This window comes from Aulonocara sp. 'chitande type north' Nkhata Bay, linkage group LG20, assembly GCF_057382095.1.
Source record: "Aulonocara sp. 'chitande type north' Nkhata Bay isolate Kocher_YH1m ecotype deep benthic linkage group LG20, A_spYH_male_GT1.1, whole genome shotgun sequence".
Classification (NCBI taxonomy): Eukaryota; Metazoa; Chordata; class Actinopteri; order Cichliformes; family Cichlidae; genus Aulonocara; species Aulonocara sp. 'chitande type north' Nkhata Bay.
Window position 1 is genome coordinate 25,872,947 of NC_141363.1, and position 17,585 is coordinate 25,890,531.

The 17,585-nt window shown below is 39.7% G+C and overlaps 3 protein-coding genes across 3 annotated transcripts; 1 reads left to right on the forward strand and 2 right to left on the reverse strand.

Moving 5' to 3' along the window:
• The first annotated feature begins 2 nt into the window (after positions 1–2).
• On the forward strand, positions 3–5,789 carry taf8 (TAF8 RNA polymerase II, TATA box binding protein (TBP)-associated factor). Its single transcript, XM_086278455.1, has 8 exons — positions 3–162; positions 1,916–2,075; positions 2,364–2,462; positions 2,548–2,610; positions 2,716–2,840; positions 2,954–3,101; positions 3,213–3,355; positions 5,022–5,789. Exons 1-8 carry the CDS (start codon positions 115–117, stop codon positions 5,160–5,162), a joined length of 927 nt encoding a protein of 308 aa, XP_086134581.1. The 5' UTR covers positions 3–114; the 3' UTR covers positions 5,163–5,789.
• On the reverse strand, positions 2,730–11,151 carry LOC147305724 (ciliary microtubule-associated protein 3). The gene is made up of 5 exons (XM_086278456.1): positions 10,871–11,151; positions 9,483–9,581; positions 6,179–6,312; positions 5,982–6,099; positions 2,730–5,687 (listed from the first exon to the last, which is right to left on the reverse strand). Exons 1-5 carry the CDS (start codon positions 11,018–11,020, stop codon positions 5,622–5,624), a joined length of 567 nt encoding a protein of 188 aa, XP_086134582.1. The 5' UTR covers positions 11,021–11,151; the 3' UTR covers positions 2,730–5,621.
• A 367-nt stretch (positions 11,152–11,518) lies between these two features.
• On the reverse strand, positions 11,519–17,489 carry LOC147305725 (V-type proton ATPase subunit S1-like). The gene is made up of 10 exons (XM_086278453.1): positions 17,080–17,489; positions 15,901–16,021; positions 15,001–15,075; positions 14,714–14,907; positions 14,583–14,620; positions 14,358–14,443; positions 14,034–14,260; positions 13,876–13,911; positions 12,576–12,813; positions 11,519–12,468 (listed from the first exon to the last, which is right to left on the reverse strand). Exons 1-10 carry the CDS (start codon positions 17,196–17,198, stop codon positions 12,256–12,258), a joined length of 1,347 nt encoding a protein of 448 aa, XP_086134579.1. The 5' UTR covers positions 17,199–17,489; the 3' UTR covers positions 11,519–12,255.
• Positions 17,490–17,585: the final 96 nt, after the last annotated feature.

Below are 17,585 nucleotides of genomic sequence, written 5' to 3' on the forward strand. Positions count from 1 at the left end.
GCGGAAATAACGTCATACAGTCGTGCCGTGTTTACCAACGGCGGCTAAACGGTGTTCGGAGAGATACAAATATAAATCTGCTCAAAACAACGAGGAGATTTCCAATAACTGCAGATGGCGGATCCTGCGGTGGCGTCGGGAGGCCCTCTGAATGCGGGAGCGGTAAGAAATGTTTTTTGGGTCACGGAGAGGAGGCGGATGTAGCATGTAGAGCCGGATTCACGGTGCATGGCTAACAGTCAGACTGCACTGAAGTCCTAATTCGATTTAACAACTTTAAATAAATATGATTTAGTCCGGTGAAAGCTTGAAATACGTTTTTATAGACTATAAGGTGGGTTAACTTTATCTATGTCAGTGCTTACCCTGTCTGAATAAATGTTTGTGTCCTTACAGTGACAGGAAGAGGTACGTTTCACATGTTCTTTAGTCTTAACATATGGGCACATCCTCATCTAAATTACAGGTGTGAACAAATAGAGTCTATACCAATATCACAAACACTAAATTTAGGGAGAATGAAGGGTTTAGCAACACTTCTTGTATTTTTCATCGATATTTGGGGTAGACCAACAAACCGTTCGAGCGGTTCCCATCTGTCTGCTAACTACAAGGGATGGCTACTAATAATATTTTAGACAAGGTCAGTTTATTTATGTAGCACCTTTATTATTAATAATAAAGTGGCACAACCATTCAGTACGGTTTAGTTTTATTTATATAGTGCCAATTCACAGCAACACCCCCCCCCCCCCCCCCCCCTTAAGGCGCTCTATATTATAGACAAAAAACCCTACAATAATACAAAGAAATCCAACAGTCAGACCACCCCTAGGCAGCTTTAATGTTTGTCTGTTTTGTTTGGCCTATAAAGTATAAATCGTGCCTATTTGGATCTAAAAATGCTGGCGGAAAAAAAACGAAAATTCAAAAAAATGTTTGATCTTTGTTGATATCCCTGACGTTTACATGAGCTAACCATGCCACTACGTCTGGATTCAAAATGTTGAGGACAGTCCAGTTTGTTTGTTTGTTGTTTTTTCCCCCAATAAATACAGCAGCAGATTTTAAACGTGTTTTCTGTCCACATGGTTGGGGAAGGTTCAGTGAGCATTTGCAGTATGTGTTATCACTTTGACTCAGAACTGTTGCAGGGTCTCCAGTGTAATCAATGGAGTGAGCGTTGCAGTTTGGAGCTGCTTTAGTACCTCAGGGACAATGCAGCTTGCTGCAGTGGCAAAAATTAAATCTCTCAATTACACAAATATATCTTACAGAAACATGTCCACCATCCTAAGCTCACTAAGAACTGGATGATGAATTAGAACAATACATTTTAATATTAACATAAAATTAATCATTATAGAATTGATTCAGATAAACAAAACGTCTTTTTAAATCACCCAGAGCCCAAATATTCTCCCACTTTCACCACCGGCACTGGGAATGTTTAATATGTCTGTTCAGTAAGGACTCTTGAGAAATGTTTGTGAAATGTAGAAAATATGACGATTTTGTAGGTTTAATGGCTCCTTGCCACTATATTTGTTAAAAGTCACATTTATTTCTAACATTATAGTAATAGCCCTCATAACCGTAGTGTATGTGCACATTGTTGGCATATTGGTGTGCCCACCAAGCAAAGGGAATAACATACACTGTGTGGTAAATTTGCAAGGCTTGGGTCATTACTCTCTGTTTGTTTTACTTCAAATTACAAAAGCTAATGTCCATGTGCCCCTTAGCTGTAAGTCAATTAAAGATTCTGGAACCATGTGTCTGTTTATTTAGCCTTTTAAAGAATCCTTTAGTCCCAAGTGTGTTGTGACTATAGTGAGATATTTTTCTCATAAAGACAACAGCATGTCTATGTATTTCTGTTGTATACCCTTATTCACATTTATTTTACTTCCAGCGAGGAAGTGCTGGTAAAGCAACTTCTAGCCCTGCAGAAAACTACCTTCTGGCACGCCGTCGCACTCTGCAGGTCGTTGTCAGCGCCCTGTTGACTGAGAGTGGCTTCGAGAGTGCGGAGAAGGCAGCTGTGGAAACCCTAACTGAGATGTTGCAGAGCTGTATGTATGATTTTTAAGTGTACACCATCCACTGGGAAAGCTGTAAATCTTTAAGTGCCACTTTTACAATATATATCTGAACACCAGTGCAAGTACACCTCACTTTATTTAACCTACTTTCTTAAATAAACACCAATGGGAATAATTTTGGTTGAAGTTGGTGAAAAAAAGCTGAGAAACTGACATAACTGAGCCCCTGTAGACTATTTTCAGAGCAGACGTTTCTTGAATTTGCAGTTGGTTGTTGATTCATGTTTACAGAACTGATTCTTTTTTCTCTGTTTTTAGATATTACTGAAATAGGTCGATGTGCCAAAGCATACTGTGAACACACAGCCAGGAGCGTCCCGACACTGTCAGACACAGTGGTCACGCTTATTGAAATGGGTAAGACCTCCTATAACACATATGGATTAAACGTTGCTAAGGGAACACAATACTGATTCGATTTATTCTGCTTGTGTCATTAAAGGTTTCAATGTTGATACTTTGCCCATATATGCTAAAAGATCACAAAGGATGGTCATAACTGCCCGTAAGTAGGAACTCAGCTCTCCATTATTAGTATTAAAATGAATGACTTGAGACCTTTTGATCCAGTGGTTTTAGATGTGAAAAATGTTTTATTTTTTAATTTCAGCTCCAGTGACAAATGCTCCTGTGACTCCCAAAGCGCTGTCAGCTGGACAGAAGCGCACACATCCAGCCCACATCCCCAGCCACTTCCCAGAATTCCCCGACCCTCACACGTATATCAAAACACCTGTGAGTCAGAACTTTTCCACTTCATCATGGAGATCCCTAGAAAGCTGGATTGTGTATTATAGAAGTAGAACTGTGCTAAAAAGTAAGCCACTTAAGAGTTTTTCTTCCTGTAGACTTTCAGAGAACCCGTGTCAGACTACCAAGTGGTGAGAGAGAAAGCAGCAACTCAGAGGAGAGACGTGGAACGAGCACTTACACGCTTCATTGCCAAGACTGGAGAAACTCAAAGCCTATTCAAAGATGACATCACTACCTTCCCATGTGAGTGATTCTCAGTAAGCTGATCTTTATTTAAAGCCAGATTATGTCTTGTGATTACTGAATGAAGCATGCTGCATTTTCACGAGTTCTGCTTCCTGTGATTGTCATCAGTAATTGCAGCGCAGCCGAGCACCATCCCATATCTCAGTGCCCTCCTGCCCTCAGAGCTGGAACTGCAGGCTCTGGAGGAGACGGACTCCTCTGAGCAGGATGACCAGACTGATGGCGAGAACACAGCAGGAAACGCCATTACTGTAAGTCTCCATGTCCGGGACCTGGTGTGCCATAGGTGTATATAGTATATATGGTATAAACAGAAATTGTAAAGCAAATTAATATCTTCTTGGGATATTTCACAAAATCCTGAATCTTTGTTAAATTAAAATTGTATCACACATTGAAATTTTAAGGAACAGAAAAAAAAATTGCTGCTGCTGGCAGGCGTACAGAATCATCTGATCTCTAAATGTTTGTGGATCTTCTCTTACTGTTACTGTAGTGACAGGGAAAGATCTGTTGCAGATTAGCCTGAACAAATTTAAGTGAGAATCTGATCTATTTCATTACCGTGATAACAGAATTCCAGGGTCATTTTTTTCAGTATTAAGCTCCATTAGTTGCACAGGGTTATCAGATTTTCAGAGAGAATATTGGTCTCAGTACAGATGCTCAAGTATATTAGCAAACACGTGGGAGAAGTTTCTCAGAAAACCAGTAGATTTTCTTAGGAACTGAAAGCTACTCAAGCCTTCCATAAACTTTAATAATGGAGCTTTTGTGAACATTTATTTGAGCTAATTTCGAAGTAAAAAGAGGCTTTATGAAACTGAAGTAATTTCAACCTAGGGGTTTTGATGTCATAGTGCATTTCCATGTTCTGGTTGAGTTCTGTTGCCATCAAGACATCACACAATTTAAAGTAATTGTTTTAAAATGGGAGAGTTTTGTTTATGCTGAAAATGTATACTTGAAAGTTGATATCATCCTCATATTTACCCTTTAAATTGGACCTATAATGCTTCTTGTTTATTTTCTACCCTGTCTGTTACAATGGCGGATGCTCATATTAAAGAAGTTTCAAACAAAGATTCAGCACAGGTGATCTGTGAGCCAAAAGCCTGAGCTTTTTCGCTCACAGGGTCTTGGCTCTGTATGATGGTGAGAGAGATGTAAGAGTGGATATCCTTAACAGAGCACATAGCTCTGGCTGTGAGCACAGAAGCCCCAGCCATCTGCAGTTTGTTTAGGAGGTGCTGCCAAATTTAAGGTGGCTGGATTTTTCTGGGGATTGATTTGCTTGAATTTAGGAGGGCATACAAAGAGTCCAGTAAAAGATTAATAAGGATTATTTTGAATGTTGTGCATAACAGCCCCCCTTTAAATGTGAAAATACAGCCAAGGAACAGCTCAGCTTAACAGAGTGACTAGAAATGGGATGAATTAGCTAGCAGCTAAACTATTAAAATAAAGCTAATGCACTTCTGAAGCTAGGAAACGTGCTTCATTCATTTAATACATACCAAAAAATTAAACAAACAAATAATGTTTCATGCTCTAATTACTTATCATTAGTATCCTGGTTAATGCTGGAAATCAAACTTTCATTACTTTGATTTCAATGAATTCATAATTGTGTAAATTACTTTCAGTGTGTTGATAGGGTACCCGTGTGTCCATATTGCAATCATTATGTTCAGCTAAGCTAATCACATCTAAAGTGGCATTTATACATCTGCATGAAGCCCACACCCAGAGCTACATCATAACAGGTTGCATCCAACCCTAACTTAACTCTGATTCAAGTTTTCTATTTACCATGTAGTTATACGTTGGTACCTATGCCAACAGTTAGCAAGAAGTTTCCCAGAATGCCCTTCAAATATACCACTGCTAATATTGTTTTACATTTCCATCATTCAGGATGATCCAGGAGCTGACAAAGAGAATTCCATGCTTCCTCCCAGCGGCGTAGTTCCATCCACCAAGGCTAGCGAGGACAATGTAATCGACAATCCGTACCTCCGGCCGGTCAAGAAACCCAAAGTAAGGAGGAAGAAATGAGAAGGGACGAAAGTTAAAGAAACAGACTCATATCTGCTCCAGTCTTTGGTGCTTACAACAGTCCAGTCAGTGATTCCCTGCACAGGGGAAGTGGCCCGGGGTTGAAACCCGCTGCGTGAGCTGAGACCAGCGACTGCTTTGCCTCAGCAGCGGGACCAGTACTGCAGACTGACTTCCACAGAAGATGGCTTTTTTTTTTGTTGTGTTAAGTGTCACCTTTTCAGCTGTTTAAAAATCTGTCCTACATTATTTTGTAAGCAACATCTTTATGTAACATACAGGTCACATAGGAATTCTGTCATTTTGTAATTAAAGGAAATTAAGTTTCTTTTAAAAAAGAAAAAAAAACCTTACATGTTCATATTTTGTTTATATTTTAAGGGGAAAGACAAAAAACAAAAAACGACATCTTCTTGCTTCGCCAGTGTCATGATAGGTTTCCATGTAAGACCTTCAGGGTTAATAGTACAAACTCAGGTAGGCCACTCTGTTCCTCTGTTTAAGGTACTCCTTTTCACTGGCAAGCTGTGGGAGGAAAATAAAATATGTATATCACTATTTTTTTGGTGCAGCAACATGTAGTTTTGTACAGGTATAGGTGACGAGCACACCTAATATTACACCAAATTAAAGGCTAACAGGCTTACAGTTAGTGAGTTTATCTGAGTAATCGTGCATAGAATCAGCACATCTACAGAGAGACAACATTTCTGATACTAGAGAGATATCTGTGGTCTTTATGTATAAGCTGGCTGTGCCTTTTAAGTTTTTGTAACAGCAAAATTAAGGCCATGAAATTTCTCAACTTGCTTCGCTCACCTTCACCCTGAGTGACTTCTTGCCTATTTGAGGCAGGCTGGACCAGTCTGGTCTCCCAAAGCACATGGGCCAGCTCACTTTCCTGTTTGTCACTCTGTCGTGGGCATACGTCCCAGGGCTGTGTCACAAAATAACATCTGTCAGCTCAGTTTAGCACCGTAACATTTCTGCCACGTGTCAGTTTCTCTCTGTCTCACCCTGGACTCCTCTCAGATGTACATGGTGTGGTTTTGAACCTCTGTGCTTTTGAGCTGAAAGCTATTTTGCCAGGAGGAGAGACCCTAGAACCACTTTGATCCTGCTGGTACTGCCACGGTGAAGGGGTCACTGCCTGGTGATCAGAAGGATTATAAAGATCTTGTATTAAGCATTACATATTAAAAAGCCAGTAGCAGGTTTATACTTGCACAGAAAATGTTTTGACAACCCCCCCAACAAGTAGAATACAGCGACTTCTAACTATGTGACTTAATTTGGTTTTAATTTCACCAGATAGCTGACAGAGTAATGAAGATTTATTGCCAATACTGTAAGCAGACCAGTCATGCTAATGTAAACAGTCATAGAGCAAAGGCCCATTAAGAACCAGGAAAAGATTTCATTTTCACATCAACAACTTTATATTAAGTGAAGGGCCACTTTTATTCTTTCATACCCCACAACTTTAGCTAACTTTAACTGTGTAAAAAAAGATGAAAATTGCAAGCATAAAATACTTCCATGATAAAATTCCCAGCTTTACAGTATTTTTTAAGCATGTTTACATCCTGGAACTCATCTGAATCACTGAACCTCTTGTGTCCTCTCAGTCCTTTTCGAAGCATTTGAAAAAAACCCCCATAAAACATGGTTTGTCCAACATGTTTATACTTAATTTTAGGTGAGCAAAGTTCCAGTCTTCTGTTAGTCTGTTACTTAACACTAATTACAAAGTATATGTCTTTGCAAAGCACCTGTCCTGTCTGTTTGCTAATGACAGTTGATAAATTAGTACTCTACTCACTCATCCTAATTATCAATGGTGTAAAATTTGGATGAAGTCCTCTTATGAGGCCTTGAGCTGGGCATTTTTGCCACCTTGGTGTTTTCATATCAGATGTGATAACCGAGGAGTGGATTTAACTGTAAAACCACAAACTCATCACAAATTGAACTTAAGCTCTTTTCTGACTCTTGGAATGATCTTATTTTGAAAAACTGACTTAATCTTCTGTTCAATATAATCAGAAACTAGTGCACGAGTTCCCAAAGTTAACAGGAAAGTGTTTACTAAGGATGCAGAGCAAGGTGGCCAAAGGCCAATTTCTATCCAACTGGAAGTCCTTTTCCAGCCACAGAGGTCAGACCTGGAAGCTCCCTCCATCTTTTATACATTCTATCGTCCTAGTATCATTTTTGCTTCAAAAACCCCCAATATATTTAAAAATTACAATACCATGATAACAACTAAAAAACCTTTAAGAAACCGCTGGGCAATATGAAGATGTCCTAAGATAGTCACTTCATGGCAACATGGAAATAAATGTAGAGGTTTGGGCTAAACTGTCGTAATATATCAAAATCTGAATCTTAAAAAAGACTGAACTCATGAGAGGATTTCCAAAGAAGAAATCAAGGGAGCAGTAGAGTGGCTTTCTCACAGGCTTCTCTTTTTGCAAACCAACTTATGTTTGTAACCACTCCTGCTGGCCTTAGAAATGACACAAATTTCAGACACTTATGCAGTGGAGCTAGTTTCAAGTCCTGGAGGCATTGACCATTGTAAATACAGGCGAAGGCTGTAAGTACAGTGGGGCAAAAAAGTATTTAGTCAGCCACCGATTGTGCAAGTTCCCCCACCTAAAATGATGACAGAGGTCAGTAATTTGCACCAGAGGTACACTTCAACTGTGAGAGACAGAATGTGAAAAAAAAAAAAATCCATGAATCCACATGGTAGGATTTGTAAAGAATTTTTTCGTAAATCAGGGTGGAAAATAAGTATTTGGTCAATAACAAAAATACAACTCAATACTTTGTAACATAACCTTTGTTGGCAATAACAGAAGTCAAACGTTCACTATAGGTCTTTACCAGGTTTGCACACACAGTAGCTGGTATTTTGGCCCATTCCTCCATGCAGATCTTCTCGAGAGCAGTGATGTTTTGGGGCTGTCGCCGAGCAACACGGACTTTCAACTCCCGCCACAGATTTTCTATGGGGTTGAGGTCTGGAGACTGGCTAGGCCACTCCAGGACTTTCAAATGCTTCTTACGGAGCCACTCCTTTGTTGCCCGGGCGGTGTGTTTTGGATCATTGTCATGTTGGAAGACACAGCCTCGTTTCATCTTCAAAGTTCTCACTGATGGAAGGAGGTTTTGGCTCAAAATCTCACGATACATGGCCCCATTCATTCTGTCCTTAACACGGATCAGTCGTCCTGTCCCCTTGGCAGAAAAACAGCCCCATAGCATGATGTTTCCACCCCCATGCTTCACAGTAGGTATGGTGTTCTTGGGATGCAACTCAGTATTCTTCTTCCTCCAAACACGACGAGTTGAGTTTATACCAAAAAGTTCTACTTTGGTTTCATCTGACCACATGACATTCTCCCAATCCTCTGCTGTATCATCCATGTGCTCTCTGGCAAACTTCAGACGGGCCTGGACATGCACTGGCTTCAGCAGCGGAACACGTCTGGCACTGCGGGATTTGATTCCCTGCCGTTGTAGTGTGTTACTGATGGTGACCTTTGTTACTTTGGTCCCAGCTCTCTGCAGGTCATTCACCAGGTCCCCCCGTGTGGTTCTGGGATCTTTGCTCACCGTTCTCATGATCATTTTGACCCCACGGGATGAGATCTTGCGTGGAGCCCCAGATCCAGGGAGATTATCAGTGGTCTTGTATGTCTTCCATTTTCTGATGATTGCTCCCACAGTTGATTTTTTCACACCAAGCTGCTTGCCTATTGTAGATTCACTCTTCCCAGTCTGGTGCAGGTCTACAATACTTTTCCTGGTGTCCTTCGAAAGCTCTTTGGTCTTGGCCATGGCGGAGTTTGGAGTCTGACTGTTTGAGGCTGTGGACAGGTGTCTTTTATACAGATGATGAGTTCAAACAGGTGCCATTCATACAGGTAACGAGTGGGGGACAGAAAAGCTTCTTACAGAAGACGTTACAGGTCTGTGAGAGCCAGAGATTTTCCTTGTTTGAGGTGATCAAATACTTATTTTCCACCCTAATTTACGAATAAATTCTTTACAAATCCTACCATGTGGATTCATGGATTTTTCTTTCACATTCTGTCTCTCACAGTTGAAGTGTACCTCTGGTGCAAATTACTGACCTCTGTCATCATTTTAGGTGGGGGAACTTGCACAATCGGTGGCTGACTAAATACTTTTTTGCCCCACTGTAGACAGTCCAAGTGGAACGACCCTTAGGCTGATATACAGTAAGGCTGTTAATACACTTCTTAATGTGCTCTCAGTATAACAGGAAACTTCTTTGTGTAAACGCACCTTGTTACAAGGCGGAAAGCGCACAGCAGTCCTTGCAGAGAGACTATATCCTTTCTTACTCCCAGGTGTCTTCTGTATGTCATAAAGTATGGTGCCAAACTGTGATAGAAAGGGCAAGTTTATTAATGGAAAATACAAGAGAGAGGTAAAGAGGAGAGTGCAGGCAAGGTGGAGCAGGTTGATTTGTAACAGAAGGAAAGCAGCAAAGTTGAAAGGCCAGGTTTACAACGTGGTAGTGAGACCTGCTACAATGTGTGGTTTGGAGAAGGTGGAAACAAAGTTAAAAGGGGCAAGGCTGAGGTGAGACAGGATGTTGAATGTGAAGCACAAGACAGGAGAAAAACAGGAAGACCACAGAGCAGCTTCATGAATGTAGTAAAGGAGGATATGAGGAGGGTCTGTGTGACAGAAGAGGATATTAATATTGGGTCAGATGGATACTTAAAGGGTGCAGCCGTTAAAGGAAGAGGAAGCAGATGTTAATGAGCAAGGCAAACTATCAACAAACATTTAGAAGCACTACTTTACAAAACAAGTATGTAAATAATTATTCTGAATATACCATTCATTCACCAAAAGTCAGCCGAAAAATCAAACCTCGCAGCTGGCCTGCATCTCAATGCACTTACTGTAGCTGACTTATTTTAAAGCATCACCTAAATTAACTTTAACGGTCACGTGGACATAAAAACTGCATGCATAGAAAGAAAGGGGAAAAATATGTAAAACAACTTGTGAAAGTACCCAGTGGCGGCCCTAGCCTGTTTGGCGCCCTGGGCGAACACTCCCTCTACCCCCCCCCCCCCCCCACCCCCCCACCCACCCCACACACAAACAGACAAAACATATTATATATATTGTTTGTTTACTTGCACTGCTGTAACTGGGGCCTCGTCGTCTCGTCTCTCTATATACTGGACTGTAGCGGAGATGACAATAAAGTTTACTTTGACTTCAGCAGCAAGCAGGTGCACCGAGGGCTCTCGCACTCACTTTTCTATAGAATTTCGAAAAAACATCGGTGCAAATTATAAGTCTGTATCATAATGTCTGGTGTTTTCGTGTTTGTTTTTATTTTGTTTTATTTTGCGAGTTGGTAGATGCTGCTCCAGCTGGTCAGAGAATCCCCCGCCCTCTCCTCTCTGCGCCGCAAGCAGCAGGCGCACCTCGCAAACGGAGGGCGCCCTTACTCCCAGGAAATGGGCGACAGAAAACCGATCGGTGCCTATGCCATTCCCAATATGCGTTGGCTGACGTCGGGGCAGCATGAGTACGAGCATTTATTTATTTATTTTTTTTGCCGATGCCCGTGATGCCGCCCCGGGCAACCGCCCGTATCTAAAACCGCTACTGAAAGTACCCCTTGACTCTTTCTCTCTCACACAAACCTCGTGGTTGTCATAGCTTCCCGGGCCGACATGTGGCGGTCCCTGTTGTGACATTTGGTTTCCCAGCCGGTCTGGCGCGTAATGGAGAGGAAACAGCCTCCTCTCCAGTGAGCTCCCAAAACATACTCTCTGAGCAGGAGCGGTCAGCATCGTTGAAGCAAACGTTTGGTAACGTAACGAAAACCCAAGTAGGAGGAAAAATACTGCTAGCTACTTTCTAGCTGTCCAACACCTCTGACCGTCGTAGCGTTTCTGCTTGCTGTAACTATGGCAACCGAGCAGCATATCCTGTTCAACGCTGATTGGTCAACTTTATTAAAGCTCCCACATTTCGATAGGCTTAAATTTACATTATGCGTGGCGGATAGCTTGTATTTATGCTTGATCAAGAGTTGGGAAAACTGCACTCAGTTAATACACATCATTTTTTCATCCCAGCGATTTATGCAAAACATTGAACCTCTCTCGTTTTATGAATTTGCATATCTAAATTTCAAGACGCTTCCCCACTTAAGTAGCGATGCCCATCCTGTCGTACAGAAACATCCGCTTTACCCTGCATTTAGTTTGCAAGTATCTTTCAGCCTGTATATGACCTCAAAATAATGAAATAAAACAACTGCAACTGAGGGGCCCACAACTTCAGAATTACTTAGGAATTTATAGATTTATTTGCAATTAAACAAATCATATTGTACTTCATTGCAAATGCACGTCAATATTTTTTTTTGAAAACAAGGCACTGTTATTAAAATAGCTGATAACCCAGAAGCAAAGGGTAAACCTTAAAGGCAAATGAAGTCCTTTTATACAAATAAATTACTTGCCAAGAAAAATGGCAACACTGATATCCAATGTTAAGCCATGACAAGTGGCCACAGAACTGAATCCAAGGTATGTTATTGGGAAAAACAGCAGCACTACACAACACATCACAAATGATCATTTATATACACAGGCACTTCTTTCATTAACAGTAGTTTTTAAATTACAGTTAGGCCAGTGAAATTAAAATAAAAAATTAAGAACTGAGGTCTGAAACGGTCCTACAGCATTTAGCGATCACATTCGTATTGGCAAGGAAGTCATTCCATGATATGTGTGAAAATTATTTTAGTAAAAATACTAGCTGTATCTGGCACACGCTCTAAAATAATAGTCATTAAAAATACACTCTGGAACCTGTAAAATATGGCAATATGACGTGGAATGTGCCAAAATAACTGTGGAAGGACTCAAAAGAAACATACATTAAAGAAAAAGACCCAAAAACACAAAAGCTAGAAGGCAAAGGGATACTTTCTTTGATCAACAAAGGGGCACTCAAAAACTGAGGAGTGGATGTTCTTACTTTTTTTTTTTTTTTTTTTAAGTAAAAAAGTGATTTACTCTGACTGAGGCACTGAAATTGATGGGCCTTTGGGGTCATCGAACCGATCCATGGTGTTAATCTGCATGATCATGTGCAGACCGTACACTAAAATTAGCAGCGTAAGGAGCACAGTCACCAGTCCCATCCAAATTGCTGGGGTGAAGAAGCTTGCACAGTCACTGGCGTAGGAGAAGTTTGTGCTGTTGGCCAACCCAAAGCCCTGAATCTGTATAAAAAACAGAAAACAATTATTTAAGAAACCCTTCATCAACACACCTCTTCATGCATTGGTGTTTGACTTTAAAATTAGCAAATGCGGCACTATATTTGTACCTGGAAGTCGATAAAATTTAGCCTCCATTGAGATGAATTTGTGTCTGTTGTGTTTGTGTGGAGCAGGATATCTCCGAAGTTGGCGACAGACTGGCAATGAAAGGAATACTCTGCGGGAGCATAGATGTCACGGCTCGCGATGTAAGATGCACTGAGGTTAGCGTACTGCAGCTCAACTGCATCCAGGGAGAACCATTCTCGTGCAGAGACATTATAGAAACGCTTGCTCATTGAAAAACTGGAGATCAGCAAGAGAAGGATGGTCAGAAAGCGTATCAGTGTAAAAAGCACAATCACTGTTTAACTATTCTTTCCAAAATAGTTGTTCTAAACTCTTACATATCCGTGAAGGATTTTAAAATAAACTGATGCTAGCAGTGATATTAAAAATATAGTATATTACATTACATGGAAATAATATCTCTACTGCAGAGATTGAGAAAGTTATTTTTGCCTTTTTAGAAAACAAGAAAACTTTGTTTTTGAAAAAGAGAACTGTCTTCAAATGGAAGCCGTGATTTCAGGAATTTCAACAAAATACTTCATTTTTTGAAATGCGTTCTTACTAAGAATTAAACAGGAAGATCCCATTTATCACTTAAACATAAATCCACATTAATTTAGCAACCCTATTTATAAAAATGCCTCAAGATGATCATTTCATGAACTCTGTTGTGTGATAAGAAAGCTGTAAAAACAGTAAATTGCTTAATACTTGCACAAAGGCTTGTCCTCCTAGTTGTGTAAGTTTCTATGTTGAAACTAGACAGAAAATAGTCCTTGAGCTAAAATGTCCATAGTGACAACCCCCACTGCTCACTGCTTCCAAGATGTGTGCAAAATAAAAATAACTAAAATGCATCAGCTACAAACAAAGTGAACCAAATGACCAGCTGTTGACTCCAAGATTTTAAATGTCAGGTAAATGTCATTTTGTGTTTCAATTGTAGAACAAAGTGATCTCTTAGAGAAAGCAAAGCAACAGAACGCCTCATTCATGCCAGCACTGTGCTGCACCCATTAGTACACACTGTCACTCACAAACTTCTTTTTAAACAGGGTGTGGGCAGAAGCAGCAGCGGCTCAGCTAGATTTAAAGCCACACACACTGAAAGAACCGGTTTGGAAAAGCAGGTGTGTAGAGCATGATATCTAAACAGTAAATACAAATACATAGAAATACTATTGCTGTGGTACATTGAGCACAAAATTGAAAAGCACATCCTGGGGACATGTTAGAGTTATTAACTAATTGAAAAGGTACAATATTGAATCTTTAATAAGCAACTTTTTGCCTTACCTTAATCTAAAGCCTGATTGGTAACTAAGCACAAGCCTGAAATGAGAAAAAAATAAAACATGCAACTGATTATTTCTCTTTAAATAACAAAAAAAAAAAAAACCTAAACTCATCACAGGCTGGATATTGCTTTGGGAAATAATGAAAGGCCACTTTACCGTGAGGTACTGCCATTACACAGTGATCCAACAAAGGAAGGTACATCCTGAGCAAGGTCGATCCATGGTGAGCTCGGACTCAGTCTGACAGTGAGATTTTGAGCCCACAGCATTATGCAGGGACCACCAGATACATTAAACATGATGGGAGGCTTAACTTCAGGTCCATCTGCTTGTAGCAAGGACCGACCCACTGGCTGATCAGAAATCGGGGTTTCTGAAATCACCTGCAAAGTTATCAAAATGTTGTTCATTCTCAAAAAATACCCAAACATTGAGAATGTGTTATAATGTGGCACGTTTTGACTAATTTTAAAAACATACTCGTGATGGCTGGAATCCTGTGTATATTGCAGTGTATGGGATGTTTTTTGCTTTCATTGAACTCAGAACTTTTCCAATAATTTCATCTGTTGACAGCAAAATGCATTCAAATTATACACAAATCAAAATATAACATATAATGCTGACTACAATTATACATGTTTGTAATTGTAAATGTCATATACAGTTATAAATGTTTTTAATCCTCAGCACTTAAAAACATACCATTCTCATGTAGGACTTCCTTGCATGACTTCTGTAAGCTACAAAACAATTTAAAAATAATAGACTTTAAGTATTAATTAAAAACAGATAACTGATTATTCAATATAACTTTGAACAAAACAAAATCTCACCTGCTACAATAAGGAAGATTGATGAGCAGGAGGTTGCTGACAGACGTTTTGATAGTCAGATGTGAGAGAGTGTCTGCATCGACGAGCACAGGCGAAACACCGAGCTTCTCCTGCAGCAGAGCTGCCATGTTAAAGGAACCAGACCACTCCAAGGCAGGCAGTGTCACTTTTGAGGTAGAAGACTGCATTGCATCCTGAAAAGGATCAAGTGGGCACAATTATCAGTCTGTTTGTCTAGGAAAAAACTATATTAATTTTGGACTAACATATAGTTTATAAAAACATACCTCAATGTTTTTAAAGGCACTATCCTCCTTATTCCCAAATACGCCACCAAAGACTGTGAAGTCATCTTTGCTTAACTAAATACAAAAAAGGAAATAATTCTTGAATTCAGGAAGACTTTAATAACTAAAACATTTACCAGTCCCATTAACTCACGAGCAATTAATTTAGCAGCTAAATTGACTGAATGCCATTCATAATCAGACATTATTTTAACGGAATTCTTTTTTAATGGCTCAGTTTGTATTTATCATTCTTAAAAAAAAATACAGCCTGTACAAATTACATTAATTTGGACAATTATTATCTGCTACTTCTTTCATTTTCTTTGTTTCAGTAATACTAGGAAAAACTACATTTCAAATCTTAATGTCTGTTTGAGTGACTTGTTGTGTGTATGCATGACAGTATGCTAGTGTGCCAAAATATGAGTGAACTGGCGGCTCCACGATACCTCAATTGACAACAAACTGGAATGAAATCATTGTCACGTTCATACTTTTCACGCAAGCTACATCTAAAGGAATATCTTGTTTGTGCTTGTGTAGTTGATTAAAAGTCATAGAGGATTTACAATGACAATTTCATGACGATTACAGTCACGATTAAAAATATCACATGGGAAAATATAAATATATGGCTCAGTCACAACACTGAGTGTTCACCACCACCACAAAAAAGACCCAATGTATCACAGAGGAACAGAGAAATGGGAAGTGATGCCAAAACTCACTGTCACACCACACTGTTGCAGTGTCACATGGGAATGCAGTACAACTACCCCATTTTGCACAACTTGCATATAAAATGACTAGCTTTCAAATCAACAAATGGTGAACAATTTAGTGACATAAACATATTCATTACAGGGCCAGAATCTAGTTTATGTGTCAGGTACTGACCTTGTCCTGCAAGAACAGCAGCACAGTGTGGGAGCCAGAGCTGAAGGCAGAGGTGAGGTAGGCACTCAGCTGCTCATAAGATGCTATATGACCAGCTGTAGGTGAGGCCAGTGGTGGCAAGCTAAACATAAAGAAAAAAAAAAAAAAGATGAATTGTGATATTAAGTGGTTCAGTTGCACTGACACATTTTTTGAAAATGCTGAAAATCCCAGCGGCTTTTATTATGGCTTTATGTACTTCATTTTTAAAAGTAATAGTAATAGCATTTAAAAGTAAATGCTCAACTGAGAGCAAAGCTGTAGTGTGTCATTCATTTTTAAAAGAGACCCATTAGTCAATCAAATGAATCCTTTGAGTAGGCCCAAACAAACCTGTGTTTCCTGTAAAGCTGGCACATATATAAGAAATGTCTAAATAACAACAACAAAAATAAAAATAACGAATCGGATATTCATCCTATCATCAAAGAAAACTATTTTGGTATATCAACCTTGCTTTGTCCTCCACACCACCTCATACAGTAGTATACTTCCACATTTTAAACTCCTGTGTGCATCATCATAAGGAAGTGCAGTACCCTAGCAAAAGTCACTGTCTGTAGTGTAAATGTGTTTGATGTTACAGCTTACTTTGCTTTTTGCAGATGAAGATCAACAACAACAGAATAAACATATCTACTAGTGCTAAAGAGCGTCAGGTTAGGGGTTAAATCAGGGAGACTCGTTACTTCTATGGGTTATTTCAAAATTAAGAAATAAAAGGATGGCCATTATGAACAAATTGTAACAAAACGCACAAGCAAATCTCTACAATTTATGTGTAAATACTCCTCTATATATTTAGCATCTAGACTTTAAACGATTGGTGTTTGCTAGGTTTGCTGTAAATTTAAGTTAATTTGTAAATTTGTGTAGTAACCTGTAAATTGTAAATGCTATAAATCTTTTTCTGTCATTTAATGGTCGGGAATTGCACAGCTACAAGCATTTCACCCCCATGTCATACTGTGTATGGTTGTGTGTGTGTGTGTGTGACAAATAAAATTTGAATTTGAATTTGAATAGGTTGGGCAGCAAAGTAGCTAGAAGAGTTAGCATTCGAGTTAGCATACAAGATAACTTTGCCGGTAGTTAAAGTGAGTTTTGCTGAATGAATAAGTAAGAAAAACTAAATATTACCGTTCACTGGACCACATAAGAAAAGGCACTTGAGACGTGGCGCTCCCCAAGGCGAAAAAAGGGGCGAAAAGTAGAATATAAAGACCCATTAACCGAGTGGAGCTCCTCGAACCTGCCATTTTCGTTTAGACTTTTCCGTAACTCTATGCTCACGTGACCCCCACCACCTGACAGTCATGTGCTGAAGAGATGACTTCCTGCTTGTTTCATTCAGCCCGAACAGCCCGCAGCAGCTGCTGACACCAATGACACACTACAGCTTTGCTCTCAGTTGAGCATTTCCAGGAGAGAAACCGCTACAGTACCACCAGCTGACCACATTGCTTAGCAGAACAACTGATTCTTTAAAGTATGGTGTGCGTGTGTTTGTGTGTGCATGTGTGTGCGTTTAAACAAATACGGCAGTCTTCCATTATTACTTCATTTATATTCATATTTTCTTTTTTTTCACACTTTCATTTAGGGCGTAGACTAATTATCCAAGATACTCTTAAGCGTTTAAGAGT